Source organism: Gekko japonicus, unplaced genomic scaffold (genome assembly GCF_001447785.1).
Source record: "Gekko japonicus isolate JY-2015 unplaced genomic scaffold, Gekko_japonicus_V1.1 scaffold25, whole genome shotgun sequence".
Taxonomy (NCBI): domain Eukaryota; kingdom Metazoa; phylum Chordata; class Lepidosauria; order Squamata; family Gekkonidae; genus Gekko; species Gekko japonicus.
In genome coordinates, this window is record NW_015171502.1 from 2,292,680 (window position 1) to 2,303,375 (window position 10,696).

The following is a 10,696-nucleotide window of genomic DNA, read 5'->3' on the forward strand; positions in this document are numbered from 1 at the left end:
TTCGTCATGTGCCCCCCCCCGTACCTCACCCGGGGGAACTGCGATCCCCCGCGATCCCCCCCCGAAATGACCTCTGGGAGACAGTGATGGTACCTCACACAGTGCTGTTTTTATACTTTTAACAAAAGCGAGTTTTCTAGTGCTCACAGTTATGGGAGGTGGACTGTATCTTGGTAAACCAAAAGGGGGGGTGTCGTGTAAAGAGTTGTGGAGGCCTGCCGCATTTTACTGCTGCTCCCTTTCTCCATTCCTCCCTGCCTTTGAGACTCGCAGTTGCTACCCTGATATCCCATGAACCCGTTCGGCCATTCTTCCAAGGAGCTCAGAGCAGTGTACATGGGTCTTTGTTCTTCACTACGAACCAAAAAGGGCTAAGCTAAACCATATATATATAAAAGTACGAATATTTATTTAGGTGTACACATGTTAAAACTTTCCTGATTAAAAATTGCTTTGTCTAAGATCAGACTATAAAAGCTTATCCACTGTACATACATCTGATGGGTAAATACTTTACAACTGAAGACCAAACGCGTTTTGGCCCCTAAGGGCCTTCCTCGGTGGTCACTATTATCTATATATTCTAGACACACATTCAAAGACCTGTTACAGAGTTTTAGTACACATATAATTTAACCAGATGTTGTTTCCTTGTATACTTATAATTGGACTCCTGGTATTCGTGATGGGCCATAGGTATAGCCATATCACCTCCACAACTTATTCTGGTAACAGCGATTTTGTAGGTCCGAATGTGTGTCACTCCATCAAGGCTGCTCAGAGCAGAGTCCAGATGGTAGAAAGGAGAGAAAGAGACTAAGGCTAACGGCAGCCATTAAAAAAAGAAAAGAGAAGATACCTATCAAAGCCAACTTTGAGAGCCAGTTTGGTGTAGTGGTTAAGTGTGCGGACTCTAATCTGGGAGAACCAGGTTTGATTCCCCACTCCTCCACTTGCACCTGCTGATGTGACCTTGGGTCAGTCACAAGCTCTGGCAGGGCTGTCCTTGAAAAAGAGCAGTTTCTGTCAGAGCTCTCTCAGCCCCACCCACCTCACAGGGTGTCCATTGTGGGGAGGGGGAAGGGAAAGGAGTTTGTCAGTCGCTCTGAGACTCCAAGTGAAGGGCGGGGTATAAATCCCATCTCTTCTCTTCTTCGTCTTCTTTTGACCATTTTAATATGAGCTTTTCTGTTGGGTGTCTTTCTCCTCCTCACTTTTGAGCCAGAACTCCCAAAGTAGTTTAGAGCAATTCCCAAAAATTACAGGTTATCAGTTAATGTATAATAACAGAAAGTGTTCTGGGAGGGGATTCTCAAGCTGGGTGTGATAGCGAGGTGCCTGACGGCGTGTTTCCAGCCTCCCTGCTGGCAGTTGGTCGCTCGGAAGAGGAGAGCGTTCTTGGCTGGGGCTGGATCCAGGCATGATGGAGGGATATCGTTTTATCTGTTGGCTGCATTTCTGTCAAGCCCCACATCCATGGAGTTCAGAGCAGCTCCCACCGTTTCTCCTCCCCTATTTTATCCTCAGGAACACCCCGTGAGGTAGAAACGTTAGGAGGAAGTGGGACAGGCACAGTTTCCACCTGACAGGCTTGGTACCGTTGTGAGGATTACGTTCTTGCTGCTCGGTTGTGAAGCTAAGGTGTAAAAAATAAGCGGGGTGTGTGTGGAGGGACAATAAAATTTTAATGTGTGCTGAACGTTCCTCTCGGATAGGCAGTCCCGTATGATCTTGAACCACTTTCCAGTTTGGCCGTTCGATGGCTCTCCCGCTTTTCCGTTCCTCTTCCCTTTCAACCATTGTCTTCCCCACGCACCGGACCCACCGTTATCCTTCCTTCATCCTGCTCTCTCTCCACCCCCATGGCCGCCTGCTCTCTCTCTCTCTCTCTCCGTCCGTCCCTCTTCCCCTCCCACCCCGTTCCCCCACTCGCACTCAGCCTCTCTCTGCTCCCTGAAGTCTCTCAGCAGCTCGCTCTCTTCCTCCCAAGTCCGTCCTCCCTTCTTCCTGCCGCTCTTTCCAGTGGCCATGCGCCATTTTCTTTTTTTTGCCTTTTGGAAACCCTTAGCCTGTAGCTGGTTGTTTGTCGGTCAGTCCCGAATGCCTAGAGCATGCCCGCAACTGCTGTCTGACTACCATGCGTCTCCCCCCCTTTCTCCCCTCTTTCTCCTACCCCTACCACAGCACCCGAGGCCCCTGTGATCGACACGCAGCGCACCTACGCCTATGACCAGATCTTCCTGTGCTGGCGCCTGCCGCAGCATTCCCCGCCTGCTTGGCACTACACGGTGGAGTTCCGGCGGGCCGAGCCCAAGGGCAAGGCCCTCAAGCTGTGGCAGCGACGGGAGGAGGTGCGTGGCACCAGCGCTGTTGTTGAGTACCTGGACACTGACTGCATCTATGTGCTGCGTGTGAGGGGCTGCAATAAGGCCGGGTTTGGGGACTACAGCGAGGACATCTACCTGCACACGCCACCGGCACCAGGTAAGAATGCAACGATATAAAAAGTGTGTGTGAAAAGTGGCAACGTTGCTGGCAAGGTTTCTCCAGTGAAACTAGGAAGGTGTTTTAGAGCTCCTCAAAGACAATAAATGGAAGATATTTTTTTCCAAATTAATACATACAGTGCTTGATATTGGAGGGCTATCTGCAGGTCTGAACAGACAAAATTTTCAAAGATCTATAATCAGGTCTTCCTGGGTCCCGGTCACACGGGCAGGAAACTCCGGGGTGGGGGAACGTGGCTGTTAGCCCCGGGGCTAAAAACTGTGCGGTTGCTCGAGCAAACCTACCTATCGAGGTCCCGTGGTAGGGGGGAGGTGCCGATCACTCCACAGTCCTGCGGCGCAGCAAAGAAGCGAGGTGCAGGGCAAACGGGTTGGTTGTTTTTTAAAAAAACGCAATTGTGCTCATGCTCCCTTGGGTGCGTGTGGGCATCCGTGGAGACTTTGAAAAAAAAAAATTTCCGAGGGGACATGGGCGGGCACCGGAACTACCTCCGGAAACGCGATCAGACGCCCGCCCTTGCCCCGCGGTTTCAGGAAACTAGTACCTCCGAGGTACTAGTTTTTTACTGCGCGTCTTCGGCGGGAAGCCTCGGTGGCGCCACGGAAGCCCGACGCTTCCCAGATGTGCCGGTGAGATTGCGCCCGGAAACTCCGCCTATCTTCCGTCCCTCTAGCGTGGCTAATGCTCCGTGTGACCGGGGCCCTGGAAAAGTTGAAAGCTGAATTATTCTGCAGCGCCCCCATGTGGGTGGGAGGTAGCGTAACCCTTTACCACTCAATCCATCAGGCACATAAAAAAAAGATGGGTAACTTTCTCCCCCTCCTTGAGTCTAATAACAGCACTGGGGAAAGCAGGGGGGTATTTTGATTAATACCAGGGCTATTTTTGGGCAGGAACGCGCAGGAACGGCATTCCAGCTCGCTCCCGAGATGGCCACGCCCAGCAGGAAAAAATCATTAGCATAATAGGCCACACCCAACAGCAGAAACTCATTCGGATTGGCTACAATTAGGGGTGTGTGGCCTAACATACAAAGAAGTTCCTGCTACAAAAAAAGCCCAGGGTTTTGACAACAAAGTAAACAGAATAAGAAGCAAAAGGTGGGTGTGGTAACATGGGGTGTGTGGCCTAATATGCTAATGATCTGTGATGTCAGGGGTGTGGCCTAATATGCTACTGGGTTTCTGCTGTTGGGTGTGGCCTATTATGCTAATGACTTTCTGCTGGGCTTTTTCTACAAAAAAAGCCCTGAAATATCACCTACTTGACTGGACAGCCCAGCCTAGCCCACTCTTATCAGATCTCAAAAAGCTAAGCAGGGTCAGCCATGGCTAGAACTTGGATGGGAGGCCGCCAAGGAAGCCCAGCGTTGCTACGCAAAGGCAGGCAACAGCAAACCCCCTCCGTTCATGTCCTGCCTCGAAACCCCTATAGCGGGGTGGCCAAACTATGGCTCTGGAGCCACCTGCGGCTCTTTCACACCTATTGTGCGGCTTCCGGCAGGGCGGCTGGGGAAGAGAAATATCATTAGCAAACAAATATCATTGGATGAATAAATACAATTATCAATATCTGCTTTTACCGCTTTTGATATTGTTTTTGGCAGTCTCGGTTAATGTTAATAAAAAGCAGATTTGCGTATTTCCCAGTAAAAACGTGTCATATCTGTTCATGCCTTGCGGCTCTCAAACACCTGACGTTTATTCTCGGGGGCTCTTACGTTGAGCAAGTTTGGCCTCTCCTGCCCCTGTAGGTTGCCATATGTTGGCTGTGACTTGACGGCGCTTTCCGCCACCATTGGACCGAAGGGGAAAAGTTAAACTTTCTCTCCTCCACACTTGACTTTCTGTTAGCTTAAAAAGTCACAGGGAGATCCACTGAGGCCAATCTAGACCTTCAGTCCTTCTAGTCTAGACTTCAGTCTGTCTTGAATAGAGATGTAAAATTTTTGGAAATTTTGAAGCTTGGAAAAAACCCCGGGTTTTTTCAGAAAAAATGGAAATTTTCGGAAGAATTGAAAAAAATGCTACATTAGCATTTTTTTTGTCTTTTCTAGATTGAAAGTCATTCTGTTACTTTAGGAACATAAAATATGACTATGGACATTTTTACTTGGCATGAAATTATCACAACTAGCATATTAAAAATATAGTGTATCCAAACAATTATTACAAACAGAATACCCACCCACATGCAAAAACAAAACTGAAACCTTTTTCTTTTCATCTGACAATAGCACCTCCTAAAGGAAGAAATTCTTCTTGTTCTTGCATTGGAGAGTTCAGCTTGTAACCTAGGACTTGCTTGTCCTCAGTGCACAGAAATTAGATCAATCTGATACCATATATATATATTAGAAATGATTTGGAAAAATATTTGAACACCTTGTCTTAAAATATTTTATTCATCATGTTAAAATAAAACATTCCATAATCAATTTTTTCCTTTCCTTTTCTTTTTTCAATTTTTCCAATTTTTCAAAAAAAAACCCAAAAAAGGCTTCAAGCTTCAGAAAAAAAAACGAAAAAACCCGTCCCCCCCCCCCCCCGAATTTTTCCGTTTTTTTTTCCCCCGGGCCTTCACATCTCTAGTCTTGAAGCCGAATGTTCTTGATGCCAGTTTTAATGTCCTCTCTCCCTTCAGTGCTGAATTTCTTCCTGGACAATCGGTGGGGTTTCAACCGTGAGCGCTTGGCTATCAGCAAGGACCAGCGGGCCGTCCGCAGTGTCCCGGGGCTGCCTATGCTCTTTGCCGCCGAGCGGCTCATGACCAGCTGCCATCTGTCCATCGACCTGGTGATTGGAGACGTGGCTGTCACCCAGGGGCGTAGCTACTGGGCCTGCTGTGTGGACCCCAGCTCGTACCTGGTCAAGGTGGGAGTGGGGCTCGAGAGCAAGCTGCAGGAGTGGTTCCAGGTACCCCAAGACGTGGTGAGCCCCAGGTGAGCCAGTGCCCCTGTTCCTTGCCTCTGCTGCTTGGTGTCGAGATGGTCTGGGGTGGATCTACTCCGAGGCGGGGAATTGGCAGATTTATCAACAAAACCTTACCGAGTGTGTATATCCTAATTTAACATCAGATAACTCAAAGCCAAAAAGTACCAAGGACCAACACTGCAAACAGAATTCTTGTTTATTTTTCTCCCAAAAAACAATTTATTAGGATATAATGAAAAAAAAAAACCGTTCAAACATATATCAAAACTTATACAATTATATATCCTTCCCTCCTCCCTTCCCCCCCCTTCTCGGCTTCCCACAGTGCTCCAACCTCCAGCCCATTTCTTAAATTTTCTTCATGCCTCCCTATCTTTTTATTCACACCCACAGGTAACTTATCCTTCAACTGTTGTTCTTATACATTTATCTATTTTCTACTATCCTTTAATTTTCAATAATTCTCAAAGCAAAGTAAATTGTCCTTTACATCCCAGTATTTCTCCAAATTGTCTTTAAAGTCTTTCCAGTCTGCAAAAAATTATTCCGCTTCCAAATTATTAAGTTTCCTTGTCATTTGATCCATTTCAACCATGAAAAGTAATTTTTTAATCCATTCCCCAATTTCAGGGACCTTATCTTGTTTCCAACATTGAGCATATGTCATTCTGGCAGTCGTGATCATATACCACATCAGTGTCCTTTTTGCCATATTGACTTCTTCCATTTTAAGTCCCAAAAGTAGTATTTCCGGTTCTTTCAACAGAATTCTTGTTTAAAGAGAACTGGATTTTTGAGACCCTCTAAAACTTGAAAGGGACAGAACCAAATGAGTGGGCCTGATAATCCTAGCACCACTATTGCAAAGACCCTGCTTGTAAATGCCTGTCGAACTTTGGACAGCAATTGAACACAGTGTGTGTAGGATCCCTCCCAAGGCAGGTCCTTCTTAAACTAACACCTTGAATTGTACCTGGAGGAAAAATGGAAAGACGATGGGTTTAAAATAGGTTAAAAAAATGGCTCGAAATGGCCTGGCCTTCTCAAAAGAGAGGTGTCTGTGGCGCAAACTAAACAAAAGTTTCTGAGGATTTGTTTATGAAAACTCCAATAGAAATGCTCCCAGCAGCTCACAGCCAACAGCGATGATAAAAGGAGTGAGATTAGAAAACAGCACCACCATATAACTCAATCGAAAACCTGGGCAAATAAGTCTTCATTCCATGCTGAAAACATAAGAAGTGAGGTGCGAGATGAACTACTGATAGGGAGTGGTGTTCTGCAGTTGGGACGATATGAGCAAGAAGTATCAGTCTTTGGTTGCTGCCTCCCATGCTCTTGAAAGTGCGGGGACACACGTAGACGGGCCTCAAATGCTGATCTTAATTGTCAGGCATGCTTATATGGGAACAGGTGGTCCCCAGGCAAGGCAATGGCGGGGAAGTTCCTTCCAACAAGTGCATGACAGAGAAATTCAGAGCCTAAGGGTCCAAGACCCCCACGAGCCAATAAAAGGCATGCCCGCTGGCTGGGGAGCTGTCAGAACCCACAGCCAACAACGAAGTACACGCATTCAGGAACGGTAATACTTTTATTGCAGAGCTATAGATGCAGTAACATAGGCACTGTTAAGAATGCCGGTGGCCCCTTGGGCATAATAGGATATAGGGTATTCGTATGCACACACACACACCCAGCACTGGCCAATTAGGCACCCTCCCGCGTGCGGGATAAGGCTGAGAGACCGTTAGGTAGCTGAAGCTGAGAACGAACACTCTCCCACGGCACCTAGGGCAATCCCAGACACTACAACACCCTCCTGCACATCTGTATAGATAAGCGTTTCGGCACACAGCAGAGACAGTACAGAAAAGAATGCAGTAGCAATTAACCTGAAAGGAAAGCAATAGCAATTAACCAGACACTGACCAACCTCCCCAACCTTCCTGGCAGCATAGCTGACAGGAGCGGGGGCACCAAAAATGCTTCAAGGTGCTACTTCCTTGGAAGCTTGAGGCCTACCACCTGCATGTATAACCTTTGCCCTTCCTGGCTACTTAAATCTGCTGTGGGGGCTGGCTGACTGCGTCTGAGAAGTAGTTAATACTTCCTTAAGAGAGGGAGCCGTTGCCCCAGACTTTTTAAAATTATTATTATTATTGAGAGAAATGCAACAGAACAGCAAAGAAAAACAAAAATGCATTACAGTCAATCAGCAGGATATGAGGTGAAGACAGGACTGTAAAATCCAAGAATAGACAAGGAGTAAACAAGATACCCCAACACAATCCACAAAGTAACCTTCGCATCCGTCAAAATCAACCCAAAGTGAGTTTAATTTCAGCTCTCTTCAGAGCTCCATAATTATCGACCAACCTCAAATTTTCCATTCATGAGCAAGGCGATTGAACAGGTGATAGCTAGACAACTCCTAACTTCCCTGGATGAGGCAAATTGTTTAGATCCTTTCTAAGCCAGGTTTAGGCCTGGTTATGACCACGGAAACGTCTTCGGACAGCGCTGGCTCTTCGACTTGGAAACAGAGATGAGCACCGCAACCCTAGAGTCGGATTCGACTGGCTTTCAAGCAAGGGAAACTTTTACCTTACGGGACTGAAACAGCTTTGGTCCTCCTGATGGATGACCTGCGTCAGGAGACAGACAGAGGGATAGGACTCTGTCGATTCTCCTCGATCTCTCCGCGGCTTTAAATAACATCAGTGATGGTGTCCTTCTGAATTGCCTTTCTGGGCCACAACTGAGCAGGCCCGTAAGCCAGGATTTTGTGGCTTGTGGGGCAGGTTTTTTTTTCTGGTGGGGCTGAAGTTCTCAGTGCAGAAAGAAAAGGCAGAATTCTGAGGATTGTGACTCAGACACTCGTCTCTCAAGCTACCTATTCTACATAGGCGTTCTTACGCTAGCAATCACACTTAACCTATTAACCATTTAGCCAACAGAAAGCTGTTACCAGGATAGAGCACTAAATTGCAGGATGTTAACCACTTCAGATGACAGTTCTCAGCTGCTGCAAGTTAATCGCTTCTTCCAGCCTAAGCAACAGTTCTGATAACAAGCCGGCAGGTGGGGGGGGGTGATGACTTCTATAGTCAAGAAAGCCAACACTTAGGCAGAAAAACTCTCTTATAGGAGACCAGTTTCTTGACACAGAGTTAGAAGGGATCCTAGAGGTCACCTACTCCAACCCCCTTGCTCAGTGCAGGAATTAGTCAACCGTAGCACCCAACTCCGCTTAAAGGAGCACACACCTTTTAAAAAAATATTCTAAAACAGTTGAAAAGAGCATTTACAGGAGAAATTCTTGTGGGGCTATGCCTTTAAGAAAGGGGGCAGAGCCCCCAAAAGCCCCACTGTAGCTATGGGCCTACAACTGGAGGGTAGGTTTCATTCTGCAGTGGTTCCGGTCCTACCTGAGGTTTAAACATAAGAACATAAGAGACACCAATGTTGGATCAGGCCAAAGGCCCATCCAGTCCAACACTCTGTATCACACAGTGGCCAGAAATACCAGTGCCATCAGGAGGTCCACCAGTGGGGTCAGGACATTGGAAGCCCTCCCACTGTTGACCCCCCCAAGCACCAAGATGACAGAGCATCACTTGCCCCAGAGTCCCTCCCTATCTATACCTTGTGGCTAATAGCCACTGATGGACCTCTGCTCCATATGCTTATCTAATTCCCTTTTGAAGCCGTCCATGCTTGTAGCCGCCACCACTTCCCGTGGCAGTGAATTCCAAGTGTCAATCACTCTTTGGGTGAAGAAGGACTTCCTTTTATCCGTTCTAACCCGACCGCTCTGCAGTTTCATGGAGTGCCCACGAGTTCTTGTATTGTGAGAAAGGGAGAAAAATACCTCTTTCTCTACCTGCTCTTTCCCATGCATAATCTTGTAAACCTCAATCATGTTTCCCCTCAGTCGTCTTTTCTCCAAGCTAAAGAGCCCTAAGCGCCTTAACCTTTCCTCATAGGGAAAGTGTTCCAACCCCTTTATCATTCGAGTTGCCCTTTTCTGCACTTTTCAGAAGGTGGTGCTGGGGACCTGCTGTTCAGCCCCTTGGCCTCTGGCTTACATTGTCCCGCAAGGTTCCATCTTGTCCCCTGTGCTCTTCAACATCTACCGCTGGGCGAGGTCATCCGGAGATCTGGACAGGGTTGTCACCGATACGCAAATGATGCTCAGCTGTCTCTCACACTTCCATCTGATCCCAGGGAGGTTGTAGAAACCCTGAACTGGTGCCTGGAGGCCGTTGAGGAGCGGATGTGTGCTCATAAACAGAAGCTTAAGGATCAAGATATTGGAGGGGGAAAGATGGCCGACGGCTGGTGAGCGTTTTTTTTTGTGCCTCCTTTCTTTTTGTTTTATTCTTCTTCTGAATTGCCTCCCTGTTGGATTTACAAGATATATCGTATTGTTAATACTGGACTTGCTCTTTTTGCTCAGCATTTACTTTTTCTTATCAGCTTAGGCTCTTGAAAATTGTCTTTGTAACCGAAGCCTAATGGGTGCTGGAAAACGCCCAAGAGATACTGAGGGGGATGGAATTTTCTCCCCTCCAGCACATAAACAAACGAAGATAGATGACTTTTTTGCTGAAGGGATCGCTTATAACATTCCTGTTGCAAATAAATATGCAATTTTAGCTGATAAAACCAGGAGCGAGCGGACAGAAAGTGAAGAGTTTTTAACAGAAGCAGATACTGCCCCTTTAAGAGACAAAGGAAGCTGCTGTGATTGTGAAAGGCACCTGGATAATTTAATAGAACTGACTGCTACAACAGTTAAATGTATTCTGAGGCGCTTAAATGAAATTAATGAGAAACTTGGAAAACTTGAGATGATGAGTGGGACAACTAGAGGTTTACAACACAATCTTGCTAATGTGCAAACAATGCCTGGGAGTAAAGAATTACCTTCAGTCTCTTCTCCATGCAAAAGGGATGATGGAAGCTCTAAGTTCCAGCTGGTTTTTCAACCAAAAAAAATAGGTTTGACAATCTGCAGATACAGAGGCTGGATACCTTTATGGAACACAAAACCTAAGGTCCTAAGACACTTGAGCTCGTTATTAGGGAAGAGGACCTTCAGGCTAGACCTGACAGAGCTAGAAATCATTAGCCAACCAGGCCAAGTGCAGAGAGTCCTGCTCACATTTGCAAGTGAGAGGATTCCATCACTAATAATGAGACAGATTGCAGTATTTAAAAGCAAAGGGATCTTCCCGGTTCGTGCCTTTTTG

General features: G+C 46.8%; 1 protein-coding gene across 2 annotated transcripts in view; it reads left to right on the top strand.

Moving 5' to 3' along the window:
• Nucleotides 1–10,696, top strand: part of TRIM46 (tripartite motif containing 46) — a 33,928-nt gene that overhangs the window by 15,769 nt on the left and 7,463 nt on the right. For both annotated transcript variants that reach the window (XM_015419140.1, XM_015419139.1), the window contains exons 7-8: nt 2,185–2,484; nt 5,152–5,449. In XM_015419140.1, the coding sequence (XP_015274626.1) occupies nt 2,185–2,484; nt 5,152–5,449 (598 nt within the window). The remainder of the gene's footprint in view (nt 1–2,184; nt 2,485–5,151; nt 5,450–10,696) is intronic.